The sequence below is a fragment of the Arachis ipaensis genome, chromosome B5 (genome assembly GCF_059453495.1).
Source record: "Arachis ipaensis isolate K30076 ecotype BB chromosome B5, ASM5945349v1, whole genome shotgun sequence".
Lineage (NCBI taxonomy): Eukaryota > Viridiplantae > Streptophyta > Magnoliopsida > Fabales > Fabaceae > Arachis > Arachis ipaensis.
The window spans coordinates 23,803,071-23,821,984 of NC_142440.1; the positions used below are offsets into that span (position 1 = coordinate 23,803,071).

The window sequence follows — 18,914 nt, forward strand, 5'->3', positions numbered from 1 at the left end:
GCTCCCCATTTGTATTACTATAAAGATTGGTTGCGTCACTCATTAATCAATAATGAGTCTTATTGTGTGGACAATATTTTTTTGTTGAAAAAATAGACAAAAGTACACCCAGATTTTTACACGGAATACAGATATACTCCTCAATTTTTTAATGAGTCATTTGCACACATGAATATAAAACTCCATTGTCAATTCTACCCTTTCGTGGCCTGAGTAAATTTTTCGGCGGTGGTGGAGGTCAGGTGGCATGATATTGTATGATGTGGCCAATTTGAGGTGACACTGTGGAAAATAGAAATATTCATTATGAAATTTGTTGAAATAAATATAAGAAAGGGGAATAATGAAATCACTGTTTATCCTCTTCCTTCTCTAATTTCTTCGAATCATATGAACCTTAACACAGGGTGGAAAAAAAATTCTTCATTCACTTTCTTCATTTTCCTTTGTACATCTTAGTCCTTTCTGTTGTAACAAGGGTTTGTAAACTCTAATGTATGAAAATGTTACAGTCTCAATAAAGGAAGAATATACCTCATGCTTGTGCCAGTAGTTGCGGTGACTCGTCTTTTGCGCCAAAAAATAGGAAGAAGAAGAAGTTTGACTACAACAATGGCAAGTGCCTGCATGGACTTGATGCAGTGATGCTTGAGTCTACTACAGAGTGGAACCTTAGAAGATTATTTCTTCGTTGTCCATTATGGAAGGTATGTGAATTTTGATTTTGTTTATGATGACAAATGTTAATTTGCTGCAAAATGGTTAAAAATGTCGTCGAATTCATGATGCAGAAGGTTGAATTGAGGTGTGACTATTTCATTTGGGCTGATAAAATTGTTGATGCTGGAAGAGATTACGGAATTCAGGAGCAGAGTGAAGAAAGCAAATGGAGATTTGTAGAAGAAAGCAACTTGAAGGTAGAAGAAGAAATGAAGAAGATGTTGCAGACAATTGATGGGATTAATCAAGAGTTGAAGAAAATTAGAAAATGGATGCAGTATGTATGCTTAGGGATAAGTATATGTATTCTGTGTTTGTTCATTAACACATTTAATCAGTAGTTGTAATTCCCTCTAAGTAGAAGGCTGTGTTGTCACTTTCATTTTCACCAGTATCTAAATACAAAGGGTTTTTTCAAGGTTATTAATACAAATGGTTGGTTCAATTTTATTTCTAGTACAATTCCTGTGCAACAAAATAAACTGAAGATCTAATTCATTATGAACAATAAGTAAGCATAACTATGATAATCTATCATTAACAACAAACTGAAACACAAGTCATGAAGCAAGAGGCTTAAACAGCAAACTACAATTTCAACTTACAAAATAGCAAACATGTCTATGCCTATAGGCATCAAAACAGATGTCTACATCAAAATATTAATCAGCTAAATTCAAACCAGAGAAGTACATGTCTAAATTACAATATCATAAACATAGCCCTAAATGATAACAACAATTTTTTAAACTCCAATCAGAAATCTACAGGTCCAAATGAGAACACCAAAGCCAAAAAACTCCTTTGTCCAAAGCAACTAATTTTGAGTTGCAACCATTATTCCAGTTCTACTTGCTGATTTTTTTTCCACCTATTGGTTGTGTACTGGTTACACCTTTTGCACCTGAGCCACCCTTTACCACTTTTGCACTTGGAACATTTTTTTGTTTAGGATCAACTTTTGGCTTAAGACCACTTTTAGCAGTTGGACCACCTTTTGCACTTGGACTACTTGCATTTGGGCCACTCAAACTAAGGGCTAGTGGTGAGGATCTTGGGCCACTCATGGGTTGTCGGGTCAGGCCTGGTGTGGGCATAAATTGTTGGAACCTTTTTCTCAAAGAAGGACTTGCAGCATTCATTGTCTCAGAGCTGACCATTGGCTGAACTCTAACACTTGAACTAGAATTGTTAGATGGAGGCTGGGCAACATTGACTTCTGATGTTGGCTCTCCAGTGTTCTGAAAAAAAAAACAAACTCATGTGGTAAGGTAACATGTAATTCAGACTATGTTTATTCTAATATGACCTACCACCTCACCTGTTCTGGTTGGTTTTGTGATTTTGCTGCTGCTGTTGCTGCCTCTGCTACTAGAGCAACTTCCTCATCCAGAGTATCATCCTTCTTTTGTTGACAAGTCCTGCTATTATGACCGGACTACAAATACAAGTTTATGTGAGTATAACTAATTCTAAATTGTCAATTAATAGTGGCTAAAGTGAGAACATTAACTATTGGGCTATAGTCATACCTGTCTACAGTAATTACATATAGTTACACCATAATTTCTCTTAAGTTTGTGAGGGTTGGAGTTTGGTATTTGTTCATTTTTATCTCTTCTTCTTTTTTTGGTGGGCCTTCCAATTGGCTTTTTATAGTGGGGAGACAGAGGAGGGTAGCTATCAACTTTATCCCAGAATTCTCTGCTTGGCACAGGATTAATATTCATTTGATAAGTTGTGTTGTATGCATGCATTCCAAGCCAGTTGTAGATCTGCTCCTCTGGCTTGCGATCTCTAAGAGCGAGTGCAGCACAAGCATGCCTACAAGGTAAGCCTGTAAGCTGCCAGAATCTGCAAGTAAATTTTTGGTTACCCAAATCAACAGTTACTTTAGTTGGATGCTTCTCAACCTCATATATATCTTCAGCATCGTCTCCAGACTAGGTGGGAGTCCACTTATTGCTCTCCTCCTTCTCTCTCTCTCAAGCCTACTTAACTGTCTTGGAGCAACCATTCCAATATATCCAGATAGGCTTTTTTTATTTCTAGCCATGATTCTCATTACATATGTCCTTACTTCCTCTAACATAGTGATGATGGGTTTACCTCTGTATTTCACAATCTTACCATTGAATGTCTCGCAGTTGTTGTTAGTAACGTTGTCAACCTTCGGCCACTCACTGAAGTGATCCTTTGTCCACTGCTTCAGATCAAGCTTGTTCAGATACTCTCATACTTTAGTATTGATCCGTTGTAGCCTCAACATTGCAGCATCAAATTCTTGAGTTGTAGTGGCTCGACAACACTCCCACACTGCCCCTTTGAGTTGTTTGTCCTTCCATCTCTTTGTGAAATTATTCCAAATATGCATAGCACAGAAGCGATGATGAACTCCAGGCATAACTAGTTGCATAGTGATGAATAATTTTTTTACGGTTTAGAGTTTCACAAATGAAATCTCGTTGCAAGTATAGTTTCTAAACCAACAATAATCCCTTCATACAAAAATTTGTTTGTCACAAGTACAAACACCTAATATTAATAACCGAAGTATTCAAACCTCGGGTCGTTCTCCCTATGAAGTATGTTTTGGGATTTTTGAGACAAGAAATATAAATTGCAAAGAAATAAACTAGCACTAACAAAAGCTCTTGGCAAGGTATGAGAACTAGAAGTCCTATCCTAGCTATCCTTATCAATTGTGATGAGAATTGTCCATTGCTCCCACTTAGTTAACCTCTAACTATGAAGGAAAGTCAAGTGGATGAATTAACTTCATTCTACAAGTCCTAGCCAAATCATAATGAAAGACTAGCTTTAGTGGCATTCAAGTCAATTAGCAACTTCTAATTATCAATCAACAAGGGAGTTTGATAACTCAAGAGTCACTAATTACTCTACCTAGGCCAAGAGGGGGAAAATCTATTCTAAAATCCAACCAAGGATTTTTTCAAGCACTTGGAAGGCACAAAAGGAAAGCATAGTAAATTGCAAGGAAAGTAAATCTACACTACTCAATTGCAAGGAATTAATAACAGTAAAGCAAATCAACAATAAAGGAAATTAAAACATGAATTGCATTAAAAGGAAAATGGAAGAACAAAAATGCATCAACATAAAAGTAAAGAATTACAAGAATTAAATGCTAAACTAGAGAGAAGAAAGGTAGAACAAGAAGAACTTTCAAAGGAAAAGTAAATCAAAGCATGAAATTAACCTAGATCTAAGAAATTCTAATCTAGATCTAACCTAATCCTAATTCTAGAGAGAAGTGAGAGCTTCTCTCTCTAGAAACTAACTTTCCCTCCAAAATTAACTAAACTAAACTAATTGGTCACTAATTGGTTCATCCCCTTCAATTCTTGGGTTAAATATCAACATAAATGAGTTGGATTGGGCCCAAAATGCTTCAGAAATCACTGGCCACGAGTTGCCTTTAGTAAGTTACGTGCAGCTTCCCATGTGTACGCGTATATCATGCGTACGCATCCTATACGCCAGGAAACTATGGAAAATTTTATATCATTTTGAAGTCCTGGACGTTAGCTTTCCAACGCAACTAAAACCGCCTTATTTAAACCTCTGTACCTCAAGTTATGATCGATTAAGTGCGAAGAGATCAGGATTGACAGCTTTGTGATTCCTTCATTTCTTCATGAGTTCTCCATTTCTTCATGATTTTTCTTCATTTCCTCAATCCAATCTTTGCCTCCTAAACCTGAAATCTCTTAACAAACATATCAAGGCATCTAATGGAATCAAGGTGAATTAAATTTAGCTATTTTAAGACCTAAAAAATATGTTTTCACTCTTAAGCACAATTAAAGGAGAATTTACAAAACCATGCTATTTAGTGAATAAATGGGAGAAAAGTTGACAAAACCATCTAAATTCAACATAAGATAAACCCTAAAAATGGGGTTTATCAACTTCCCCACACTTACACAATAGCATGTCCTCATGCTAAACCAAGAAGGACAAGAAAAGGGGTATGAACATTTATTCAATGCAAAGAAACTATATGCATCCTATCTAAATGAATGTAACTAAATGCAAAATGATTCTACCTACTTGGTTAAAAGTAAATCAATCTCCAAGACATACATGCACAAGTAGGGCCAAGATCATATAGCAATTCATGAATCCTACCAATTCAAATATCAAAATGAAGTTCAAGTACACTTGCAAGAAGAAAGCTCATGAAAGCCGAGAACAAGGAATTGGGCATCAAACCCTCACCGAAAGTGTTTGCACTCTATTCGCTCAAGTGTTTAGGGTTGATTCACTCAATTCTCCCCTAATCATGCTTTTCAAGATTTATTTTTCATCTAACAATCAACAATTATTCAATGCATGCACACATTTATCATGAGGACTTTTCATAGGTTGTAATAGGGCTAGGGTCAAGGTAAGGATGCATATTTGGTCAAGTGGATTTGAAATTTGAATCTTTGATTATCTTAAACTTCCCACCTAACCTATATAGCAACCTATACAATTCTAAACAAACCTAACTACCCATTCTTCACTTTTTCATATACTCATGCATTTTTTTCTTGATCACAACACATATGCATTGATTATTATTGAGCCTCACTTGGGGCATTTTATTTCCTTTTTATTACTTTTCTTTTCTTTTTCTTTTCTTTCTATTTTTTTTCTTTTTATTCATATATATATATATATATTTTCTTTTCTTTATCATTTTTTTCTTTTATTTTTCACAATAAAGTATACACGAAGGCATCAATGCATATGGTTTTACATATAATTAATGCATGAGCATGTACCCAATTCCCTAAATTCCCGATGGAAATACAAAATACCCTTTTATCCCAACCAATGTCCCAAGTTTTCCCACACTTGAATGATACTCATACTCACTAGCCTAAGCTAATCAAAGATCCAAATAAAGGATATTTATTGTTTTTCGCTTTAAGGCTTGTAACGTGCTAAATTAAAGAACAAACTGGGTTAATCGTAGGCTCAAAGTCGGCTAACAAAGGTTGATAAAAGGTAAGGCTATTTGAGTAAGTGAGCTAAATGAAATGATGACCTCAATCATATAAGTGCATGAATACACAAAATAATAGACATAAAGAATCAAACAAATCAAAGATTACAATCATAGAAAGATAATAATACACACAATAAGAAAAATAAGTGGTTATAAGATGTAACCACGCAATTAGGCTCAAAACTCACAAGGTTGTGTGTTCTTAGCTCAAAAATCATGTTCCAAATTACATTCTTCAAGCAAGATTATCACAAAAATTTCAAATTGGTAAGATGTCCTAAAACAGTTTCTTGGAAAAGAAATCATCACCCTAACCAAGTAGTCCTAATAAGAAAGAAGTGGTAAGAATATGTACAAATTCTAACTAACATGCAACCTATCATGTAATGCAACAACTAGCTAACATTGGTGTTGAAAAAGAAAATTGTTACCCGTGGAGATCGGTTATCGACCGAACCTCCCCACACTTGAAGATTGCACCGTCCTCGGTACATGCAAAGAAGAGCAAGGTGGACGGGTTGAAACAACTGATGAACTTTCTTCAAAAGGTTGTGCGGATGACTTGTTTGTTGCCCCATTTAGAAACTTTTTCTTTTTCCTTCCTCCCTTTGTGGTGGCCAGCCTGAAAGGAGAGAAAAAAGAAAGAAAATTAAGCCTTTAACAAAGATATCAAAGCAAATAGAATATAGGCGGGGGTTAATGCCAAATAAGAGTAGGGTTCTCAACTGCATGGTAGCTACAACATGTGAGTGAGAGAACAATATAAGCTAAGGCATATCATTAAACTTGATGCAAGAGTAAAGTCAAAGCATGAAGAGCATATTGAGAATCAAGTTCAAATAAGAAAAAGTGGATCATGAAAAACAATATGAGTCCATATCAATGCACAAGGGATACAAGAGTCATAAAAGATGAAGCATTGATTTAAAAGTTCCATCACCCATCAATATCAAACAAGTCAAGAAGCACCGAAATAATACAAGAAATTCTCAACAATTGAGTAGGAAAATGCAACACCATTATTAAAAGAAGAAACTTAAAAAAATAAGAATAAGCTATAAAAACAAAATTAAAATACAACGAATAAAGGTATGCAAATGCAATAAACAAAAGAAAATAAAAGATGAGAAAAAATAACTCTTTTTTTTAGAGAGGGAGAAGAATAAAGTAAGAAAGGAAGAGGAGAGAAGAAGAAACATAGAAAGAAAGAAGAAGGAAATAAATGGAAAGAAGAGGAGAAAAAAAGTGTAGTGAAGGAAGGGTATCCACGCGCGTGTGTCATGTATACGTACGCGTGGATGGTGAAATGGGGCATGACGCGTACGCGTGATCGATCGCTTATTTGGAGAGCGATGCGTACGCGTCGTGTACGCGTACGCGTGAGTTGGCCTGTGCGAAAGGCACAATGTTCGCGCGATGTAGGTACAACTCTCGGGAAAATGGCTTGGTAGTGAATTTTTGCATCCACGCGTACACGTGGGTGACGCGTGCGCGTGGATGGCCGAAAACGCTTGGTCACGCGTATGCGTGGGGCACGCGTACGCGTGGATGGTGCTCTGTTTTTCAAAGTTTTTCTATGTTTTTGCACCAAACCAAGCCTTCCAAACCTCCAAACAGCTACCAAAACACCAAAAAAAAACTTTATTTAACATACTAGGCTACCAAATAAACTCAACAAATCAATCAAAACATGAAATTAAACTACTTTTGCCAATATTTACAAAAGAGAAAATTAAAAGATTTTACCATGGTGGGGTGTCTCCCACCTAGCACTTTTGTTTATTGTTCTTAAGTTAGACTTATGGGGAGTTCTCCTCATCAAGGTGGCTTGTGCTTGAAGCTATTTTTGAACATCCACCAATGCTTGAATCTCCAATAAGCTCCATTCTTCAAATTTAATATCTTCGAGCCTTGATGGAGTTCCGCACAAGCTATGAGCTCCCAAAGGTGATCCTCATGTATTCCCGGATCACATATCTTGTTTCCACACCCATCCTTGAATTAATCATCATTAGTCTATCCGGGTGGCAAGTAAGATGAATTCTCTATGAAGTGCCCAACAATCCTCCTAGACCTATCTAGTTGAGCACTATTCCAACCTTTATATTTCATTTTTGATGTATCAACCATAATGAGCCTTGATTTACAATGCCAACCATGAAACATCTTTCTCTTACGCTTCATCCCGTAAAGCATCCTAAGTTGACCATCCGTTTCAAGCAAGACATACTCAAGGGGGACATAAAGCTAATAGAGATGAAATTTACCCACTCAAGTGAAGGAGTAGATGACAACCTAGGTAAAGAGGCTTCCAAGGAACTTGACAAAGCGTATCCAACTCCCGTCCTCCTTTTTCTAAGGATCTCCACCTCCTCACAAGGTCTTTTAATCTCAATCCTTTGTTCAACAATTTTATCTAAGCCTTTTCCCTTACTCAAATCATAAATGGGAGGGTGAGAGAATTTTACCTCCACATTATTTTCTATTTCATTAGGAGAATGTTCTTCAAGTTCAAAGGATTCACCACCACTAAGACTTGATGCTTGACCTTCATCACCAGGGGAATACAATTCTTGCTCTATCCCGTCCAATTCTTCATAAGGGATACGCCTTGGGGGTTGTGCACATTCCTCCTTAGCATCAAATTCAATCTTCTTGGAGGGGTTTTCATTAATTTTAGATTCCCATGGAGGTTCCGCATCTCCTAAGTCTTCAACCACTTCTTCTTTTTCTTCAACAATTGTAGCTTTCTCCAATTGTTCCAATACAAAGTAACTTCCCTCATTTCTCACCGGAGTATCCAACCTCTCCTTCTTGCTATGCTCTCCCTTGGATTCTTCACATGTAGCCATGGGAATTCCTTGAGTATTCAAGCATTGGGATGCTAATCGGTTTACCACCTCGTCTAAGGCGGCCGTGAATTGTTGCACATCCCTTTTCATCTCCTCTTGCTCTTGAAGAAGAATACCAAAGATGTCATCCATTGGAGGTTGGGGTAGATGAGAGGGCTCATTGTCTTGGGAGAAGGGTTCATAGTAGGAAGGTGGTTCCTCATAATAAAGATGTGGTGGTTCTATGTTCTCTATTTGTTCTACTTGTTGCCCAACACACTCCAATCCATTGTTCTCAAGTTGAGATTCTACAATCTCCTTCATACTCTCCTCTTCGGTTGCTTTTCCACAATCATCTGTGGATATGTGGTATGAATCTGATGCATCTAACTTTTGGTGGACAGTTGCTTGAAGCCAGTCCATTGCCTCCTTAAAAGATGGACATAGATATTCTTCTATGAAGGGTGGTGGAAGGTAGAATTCATCTTGAGGATGAAAATTTGCACATATTGGAGGTGGTTCATCTTGGTCATAGTATGGAGAAGGTGGTTCTTGGAAGTATTGAGGTTGAGATGGTGGTTCCATGTACAACTCATATGGTTGTTGAAATGGTCGATATGGATTAGGGTCATATGAAGGTGTTTGGTGAAAAGAGACTTGTGAGTATGATTGAGGGTTATATTGAGGGTATGGCTCATAGGCATATGGTGGTGGTTCTTGAAAGTCACAAGAAGATTCATCATAGCCATTGGATTGGTATGCATCATAGAATGGCTCTTGTTCATAGTGCATTGGTGGAGGTTGTTGCCATGAAGATTGATCATATGCATATGGCTCCTCCCACCTTTGATTATCCCATCCTTGATACACATCTTCATTGTAGCCCTCATTTCCTACAATATAATTAGAACCAAATTCATAGCCAAAGTAAGAATTCATAATGAGAAGCGAAAATAAGAAACAAAAGCTAATAAGAAAGAATGAAACAAAGTCTTAAAACTAGCAAAAACTAACAAGCAATCCAAAAATAAAGCTATTCACAATATTCACATATATACAATAACCACTAACAAGGCACACAATTGCAACTCCCCGGCAACGGCGCCATTTTGATGAATAAATTTTTGACGGTTTAGAATTTCACAAATGAAATCTCGTTGCAAGTATAGTTTCTAAACTAACAATAATCCCTTCATACAAAAATTTGTTTGTCACAAGTACAAACCCCTAATATTAATAACTGAAGTATTCAAACCTCGGGTCGTTCTCCCTAGAAATTGCAATAAAGTGTTCTTGTTATTGGCTATGAAGTATGTTTTGGGGTTTTTGAGTTAAGAGACAAGAAATATAAATTACAAAGAAATAAACTAACACTAACAAAAGCTCTTAGCAAGGTATGAGAACTAGAAGTCCTATCCTAGCTATCCTTATCAATTGTGATGAGAATTGTCCATTGCTCCCACTTAGTTAACCTCTAACTATGAAGAAAAGTCAAGTGGATGAATTAACTTGATTCCACAAGTCCTAGCCAAATCATAATGAAAGACTAGCTTTAGTGGCATCCAAGTCAATTAGAAACTTCTAATTATCAATCAATAAGGGAGTTTGATAACTCAAGAGTCACTAATTACTCTACCTAGGCCAATGGAGGAAAAATCTATTCTAAAATCCAACTAAGGATTTTGTCAAGCACTTGGAAGGCACAAAAGGAAAGCATAGTAAATTGCAAGGAAAGTAAATCTACACTACTCAATTTCAAGGAATTAACAACAAAAAAGTAAATCAACAATAAAGGAAATCAAAACATGAATTGCATTAAAAGGAAAATAGAAGAACAAAAATGCATCAACATAAAAGTAAAGAATTACAAGAATTAAATGCTAAACTAGAGAGAGGAAAGGTAGAAGAAGAAGAACTTTCAAAGGAAAAGTAAATCAAAGCATGAAATTAACCTAGATCTAAGAAATTCTAATATAGATCTAACCTAATCCTAATTCTAGAGAGAAGTGAGAGCTTCTCTCTCTAGAAACTAACTTTCCCTCTAAAACTGAACTAAAATAAACTAATTGGTCACTAATTGGTTCATCTCCCTTCAATCCTTGGGTTAAATATCAACAGAAATGAGTTGGATTGGGCCCAAAATGCTTCAGAAATCACTGGCCACGAGTTGCCTTTAGTGAGTCACGTGCAGCTTCCCACGCGTATGCGTACATCACGCGTACGCATCTTTATACGCCAGAAAACTATGACAAATTTTATATTATTTTGAAGCCCCAGATGTTAGCTTTCCAACGCAACTAGAACTGCCTCATTTGGACCTCTGTAGCTCAGGTTATGATCAATTAAGTGCGAAGAGGTCAGGATTGACAGCTTTGCGATTTCTTCATTTCTTCATGAGTTCTCCATTTCTTCATGCTTTTTCTTCTTTTCCTCAATCTAATCTTTACCTTCTAAACCTGAAATCACTTAACAAACATATCAAGGCATCTAATGGAATCAAAGTGAATTAAATTTAGCTATTTTAAGACCTAAAAAGTATGTTTTCACTCTTAAGCACAATTAAAGGAGAATTTACAAAACCATGCTATTTAGTGAATAAATGGGGGAAAAGTTGATAAAATCCTCTAAATTCAACATAAGATAAACCCTAAAAATGGGGTTTATCACATAGCCGGAATCAAACCCTGTTCAATTAATATGTCAGTGGTTAATACTGAAGTTCCAACCATGTTAGCAACAACTAACTAGATACCTTTTGTTGGTCACTAATGAAGTTCCAGCCATGAACCTTGTAGTTGCCCAAGTCATTGTGTAAATTCTCCAAGAACCATTTCCAGTTATCTCTAGTTTTTGAATCCACCACGGCATAAGCAATTGGAAAAATCTGGTTGTTCGTATCTTGACCTATTGCATTGAGTAGCTGTCCTCCATAGAAGCCCTTTAAGAATGTGCCATCAAGGCCAATGAAAGGTCTACATCCTAAGACAAAACCCTTCTTACATGCCTCAAAGGAAATGTAAACTCTCTTGAATAAGGGCAACGAGTCAGGCATTAGAGTGGTATCCAAGTACACTGTTGAGCCTGGATTTGACAGTAGTATTTGGTTAAGATAATCCCTCAACTCAGCATATTGTTCTCTCTCTGATCCTTCTATATTTTCCCTTGCCTTTTTCATGGCTCTCTGGATCTTCTTATAATTAATTGCTACATTAAACTCTTTTTTAAACTAAGTTTCGGCCTCCGCACAAGTGATTTCCCTTTGGTCTCTAATTTTTTCTTCTAGCATCTCAGTAACCCACACCCTATCCGCAGATTTATTATTATGTCTTCTAGGACAGACGTGCTGATCCACAAATGTCTTCACCTGATAACTCCTCGGCTCGTTTGACCTAGAGCAGTAAATGTTCCAGGGACAATTCTCATCCCAACAAATCGCCTTACATTTGGTAGGCTCAACCCTGCTGAACTTGATGCTTCTTCTTATTTGAATATTGTACTTCCTCACGGATCTCTTAAACTCATCCATGGTAGCAAACTCCATCCCAAGCTCCAGATGAACTTGGCCAAATAGTGCTGTTGGATTTTCCTGAGGCCACACACCCTGTTCACTATCATAATCATCCTCACAATCGGATGACATTGGACTGTGTAAATCTTCAGATTCATACTGATAGTAGTCAGGGTCGGAGTCACTATCATCATCTGAATTAGAGGAATCAGGCTCCACATGAGGAACAAAGATCTTTGGTGCCTCATTCCTTCCTCCTTGAACAAACCTTTGACCAGTCGGTGCTGGCCTCTTATACGATGCTCTTCTATTCTTCTGACTGTTCTTAGATTGTTGGGTGGGCACTTTATTCTGACCTTCTTGCTGTGAATTATTAGGAGGTGCGACTTCTACTTCACTTTGCTGCTGGGTCGTGTTTCGGTTGACGTTTGGGATTTCGGATTGTGACATTGGTTGGGTTGTAGGAGAAGGATTGGGAGATGCTGGGTTCTGAGTTTCATTACAACTTTGGTTGATTTTGTTTTTCTTATTGGCCTTCTTAATATACAACTTTTTCGGGGTAGGCTTTTTGTGGATTGCCATCTTACTTCTTCTTCTTGGGGTTTTTTGTGGTGTAGGTTGTTCAACGGTATCTGTAGTTGGGCATGGCTCATCATCTACAACGTCTACCACTTCAACTTCCTCAGGTAAATCAACAACATGATCCCAATAAACATGGCATATTCTTCCATTTTCAATACCAAATTCATACATTCAGACAACATCACTGTCAAGCCTAACTAAATGCAAACTATTCGATACCTCATTCTCAACCCAGTAAAAATCTTTGAACAAGACATACCCCAAATCCTTAAATAACTCCACCATAAAAAATTTATTCAGAGTTTTCACATTCACCCTAGGAATCACAGCAACCTCCCCTCCAACATATTTTAGAACCCTATTTATGTTTCTCTCAAATCTTCCCTTGTGATGATACACAAAGGTTATATGATTTGCCATCTGTTTATAAAAAATTCCTCTATCAAACTATAGAATAACCAAATTGATGCATTTTTATATCATAACACAGATACATGTGAAGGAAGGAAGCATTACCTTTTGATCGCGTCTGATTCTGAACTCTCCTCCTTCTCACAAGTTTGCTTTTGGACTTCCACGCTTCTTGCCCTACCGCTTTTGCCTTCGGAATGTAACGCATACGACGAACTGTAATGAACGAACTGTGAAGTGCTCAGAAATTTACTATGCTTACTCTCTGCTAGGGCATGTTTTCATTCAACACTGAAATATGAAAACGAAGATAATGAAGAGACTTGTAAAACTTTTTCTTTTTTAAAAAAAAAAATTCAACAAATTTCATAATGAATATTTCTATTTTTCAAAATATCACCTCAAATTGGCCACATCATACAATATCATGCCACCTGGCCTTCACCACCGCCAGAAAATTTACTCAGGTCATGGAAGGGTAGAATTGACAACGAAATTTTATATTTATGTGTGCAAATGACTCATTCAAAAATTGAGGAGTACATCTGTAACTGTGTGAAAATTCGGGTGTACTTTTGTCTATTTTTCTTTTTTTTTATTTCATTTTAAATTTATCTTAAGCCATTATAGAGATTAAAAGGTGACTAATAAGTAATAACAATAAAACTTCATAAAGATAAGTCACATTTTAAGCCATTCTATGACCGTTGCTAAAATTAGGTGATTAATAAGTTTTCTTAGTATAAATCACATTTTACGAGTTTATTAATAAATTTGTTTTGAAAAGATGTTTTTTCATTCCACTTGGATTTCTTAAAGTACTGCAGATCCATGATGAGTGATTCTATCCTATTCTCCTATAGGTGACATATAATTTGATCTATCAGTTCACCAAACAAAGTGCAGCTCATCGGTTGTTACTGTATGTCATTTTAAAATCAATAGCATTAGTTTTAGTAATTAAGAAATATTAATATTGATTGTTTAATCATACTTACTCTAAATCTTAGAGAATAATCACCAATTGTTTGGTCTCCCTTCCCTTACTAGTTATCAGATCTCTTAGTTCTTCCCTTCCCACTACCTCGCCAATAATATCTCCGTGTGACAAAATAAATAGAGAAGTTAATGTATGCATTCACGTGTAAATATTATATGTATTGCAATTTATTGAATGAAACTCACCAAACATATCAGCATCTCCAAGCATGGCAGGATTTTGGAGATCAAGAAATGAGCGAAAGCAAAACGCTTGTAAAAAAAATGTAGGGATCTCCACGAGTAACTTTGATTTTGTGCGAAAATGTTAACACATACCTACTCATATCATTTTTTATCTCTGTCTTGTTGTCAACTACTATGAAATTTGTCACAGTATATATCTGGAACTCATGCAGAATCAAAGTCCACTTCTGAACCAAAGTTCTTGGCATAGTGAAATAAATCCTACCTCCCTGTTTGGACAAAAATAGTTCGAAATCATTTTAACAAAATCTGATATTCAAAAAACAACCAACTAACTGATATAAAATTTTATAAATGATGTTTACCTGATTGTCTTGCAAAACCATTTTGATAAATCTCTTCTTGTATTTGCTAAACTCTTTTCATATCTTAACAATATATACTTTAAAATTCCACCAAAATTTCTTAGAATTTACTTTTATTATTGTATCATATTTTTCTTCTATATGTTTTTAGGACACTGATGAGATAAAAATGTGTGAAGAAAGTGCGGGAGCTTCTGATTAAATCTTGACAATGTGGCTTATATATGCAGCCTGGTGTAAAATTTTGAAATTTTGCATGTGTATTGACTATTTAACCCCTTTTTAATATACACCATGGTCAAAATTGCTAATAAGAAATATCATTTTCAATTTTAAGATACATGTTAACTAATGAAGCATGACACTTGTTAATTATTTAGCCATGTATTATTCATTTATTATATATTAATAGATTATACACAAAACAGTGACACATCCACTTCCTTGTTTTTGAAATGGAATTGAAGTTAGAGCTGTTGGGAGTTTTATACAGCATATTAGAAAGCATATATTAGAAAGGGAAATGTTAGGTAATCAATTTATTTGAATATTATAAATAATAAATTTTAAAATTGGTTCATTTTAATTAAAAGATACTACACCCTAATTTAATATTATTAATTAATTAAATTTAAAATTAATTTACTCTTTTAACTCTATTATTCACATTGTTTAACAATATTATTGGTTATTCTATTTGTTAGTACATATTTAAATGTTGGTATTATTACATAAGTTATTTTACCAATTTCCTTTTTTAATAATATAATATCAGTAATTCTATATTAGTATTTTTCATGTGGAAAGTTACGCTTAAAGACTTCTTAACGTAAAAAAATATTAAATACTAATAGTAGACTAAATCTCCATCTTAGTTTTTGAATTTTAATTTTCGAAATTTAAAATTTTTTATAGTAGTGCCACAAATTTAGGTCCGATACCATATTGATCTTTCGTTCTTTTTCAATAATAAGTCAGCAACTGAAGTGTTAAAGTGACACCTTTCTACCATAATGGAATTAGCATATCAAGTTATTTTAGTATCTTATAAACTGATCCATATCCTCCTTTTCCCAATTAATTATTGCTAAAAAATTGATCAGTGGCATAAACTATAGTTGATAAATCAAATGTTGGGAGGTCCATGTCTTTCTTTTTCCGTTTGTGATCACATTGCTTCAACGAAAACATATCTAGCAAAATAAAGAATGATATGAGAATAGAAATTAATTTGAAGTTCTGGAATTTAACATGGTCAATATAAAGAATAAGAAGACTTTCAATATTGCAAAGTTATATTTCTGCCAAACATTAGACTAGTAGTTCACTTGTAGAATATCACATATTCAACTCAAGTATTATAATCACGATGACCAATTTCTGCCAAATATTATTGGAATAGTAGTTCACTTGTAGAATATCGTATATTCAGTTATTCACCCCAAGTATATATTATGATCATGATGAACAATATAAAGCCAACAATGATGCCTTTTAGTTTCCTCTGGAATAATGTTTAAGAGCCAACAATAATGCCTTCTAGCTTCCTCTCTTGCTGGAATAATGTAAAAGACTGTAATTCAGACAAACAATTGGAATAAATTAGGATTTTAGAAATTACATTGGGTATAAATATAAATTTTGCCACCTCAGTTAACCGGTGCAGCATCTGATATAGTAAAAAAGTATCACCTCAACACTCCGTTTGCACTCATCATTAGAAAGGGATGAGAGATCAATTAGGAGTATACCTAGGTAGGGGTGATAAACGAGAAAGTTTGTGCGTCTTGTCAAAAGCTCACCATCTGGCGAGCTGACCTGTCCCATCCGTCCTGAATTCCTCTTCTGTCCTGTTTAACGACAGGCTGGCTTGTCAAATCTTTTTTTTTATAAACCATTAAATATTAAACAATATATATAATTTCACAGCCATTTCAATAAATTTATAATTCCTAAAGACATAAAAAATTATAATTTTTTAAATTCACAAACATTAAAGTCTTTATAATTATAAATATGTAATAAATATAATCATAAATAAAAGTTTTTGAAACAAAATAATAAAACTAACATTGTCCAAAACAAAACAAACATTGTCCAAAACATATAATTAAACATCTTCAAGTTTAAAATTAATCAAACATAAAACATAATCCAAAATATAACTTAGAACATCTTCAATTATCGTCTTCATTCTCTTGTAGATCAATAACATCATATAAATTTGTAAAAAAAACCCAGACAAAAAAATGCCTAGCCTGTCAGAAAAGCCTGCCCCGCCCTGTCGAAGCCCGCCAAAGCCCATGGATTAGGCAGTGCGGGTTACACGGGCTTTTTAAGTTTGGCAGTTTCAAATGTTCAGCACAGCTCGCCTTTCTTAGCAGTGGGTTTCTGCCCGTTTGCCACCCTTAGGGCCAAGTGAAGTCGGGTTCGTCTGGACCCGGACCAAATCCTAGACCCAATGAAATCACACTACTTTCGGGTCACACTAAAATCAGGGCTAGACCGATGAAGTTTGAGTCTTGATAAACTTGATGTCAAAAAATTATGATGCACTTATTTATAAAGAAGAAAAAAAACATACTTGTTACTGAGAAGTTGATATCCATATTTGAACTTGAATTTGTACATAAATTCTAATTTCATATTTCTTTGATTTATTTTCTAATTCAACAAGTGTGATTAAAAACAAAACAATAAGCTTATAATTAATATAACATAATATTGGAATTAATTTAAAACATATATACATTTTTTAGTCCCATTAAAGTGCACATGGGCCGGATGAAACTGGGTTCGTCTTGACTCAGACCCGACCCTAAATAATGTCGAGTCTATTTTTTAGATTTTTACCCGATCATAGATCCAGTGAAATCACACAAAATTAGCCTCTAAAGTGTTCGTATTCGAGGCGAGTCTTCAGACCAGATCGAGTCATGTACACCTCTAGGACCAATATGGTGTTCGAATTTGAATTTGGGACACTACTATAAGAAATTTTGAATTTCAATGATCAATAATGACATGAATTTTAACGACCAAAGTGAGAATTTAGTCACCAATAGAGGCTCATTTTTTTGGATATGCGAATTCTGTGTGTGTTATGTGTAGTTATGGAGAATAAAGGTGCTAGACATAGATGTAGGACAGCTTTTTCTAAAACATGGGGTGAAGAAATCAGACCATCCGATTTCTTTGTTAAAAAATATTAGACCCACTAATCGAATGGTTCGATTTGTGTGGGAGAAAAAATTTGAATTTTGGCGTAGTTAATCAGACCGTCCGATTTCATATATATGTGTGTGTGTGTGTGTGTGTGTGTGTGTAAGTGTGTGTAACTCATATACGAGTTCTCAGATCTCATCTTCTTCTTCCCTCAGCTCCTCTATCTCTGTTATTTCGTATGAAGTAAAAAAATTTGATAGAAAAGTTCATATTCATGTGAGTGAGAAAATTGGATGATAGAGTCCTACTAAAAGTATATTATTTTGGTCAGATTTTGTTACAAACATCTGAAGGAGTAAAATTTATTTGTGAAAATCCGTTAGATATTGTTATTCCATTCACAATCTCATTCAAAGAACTAAAAGGTGTGATTTGTGAGAAGATAGATTCTGATATGTCAAGGAAAATATGTATTTTATGCAGATATCCTATACCAATATTTGGTAGATTCGTTCAATTTCAAACCAAATATGTAACTGATGAACCGAACATGCAAGAGATGTTTTCAATGTACATTGAAAGTCACACTCATATATCATTCATTGAGTTGTATATTAATTTCGAACAATCTGAAGCTGATCGAAATATTAAACAGGAAGATTACAATAGTGACAGTGAGGAAGAATTTGAAAGCAATTACGAAGTTGTTGGTCCAGATGGAGACGAAGATCAAGGTGACGGTACTATGGCTCCAAACGTGACAGACGTGGCAAATGCACTCGAAAACGAACATCTGTTTGAGGAGCCATCTTTCATGTGAGTTTTGGATTTGAAAGCCATGCATGTTCTGGAGTTTTCGAAATATATGAATGTAGGTACGTAATTGTCTATATTTATACGAAGGATTAGAATTTTGTAATAATTTATATTGATCGATGGACCAAATAGTTACGTGACATGTGAAAATATACTTAATTAGAAATTGTTTATGTGTTTATTTAGTTAAATTTAAGATAATAATCTTTTTAGTTAGTTATTGATTTAGTTAAATATTAATTAGTATTTATTAATTAGTATTTTTTTTATGTGTTTATGTTTTTATTTTGTTAAAATTGAGATAATAACTT

The 18,914-nt window shown here is 35.0% G+C and overlaps 1 protein-coding gene across 1 annotated transcript; it reads right to left on the reverse strand.

Annotated features, from left to right (window-relative positions):
• Nucleotides 1-11,234: 11,234 nt before the first annotated feature.
• On the reverse strand, nt 11,235-11,746 carry LOC148563610 (uncharacterized). Its single transcript, XM_088486875.1, has 2 exons — nt 11,324-11,746; nt 11,235-11,255 (listed from the first exon to the last, which is right to left on the reverse strand). Exons 1-2 carry the CDS (start codon nt 11,744-11,746, stop codon nt 11,235-11,237), a joined length of 444 nt encoding a protein of 147 aa, XP_088343001.1.
• Nucleotides 11,747-18,914: the final 7,168 nt, after the last annotated feature.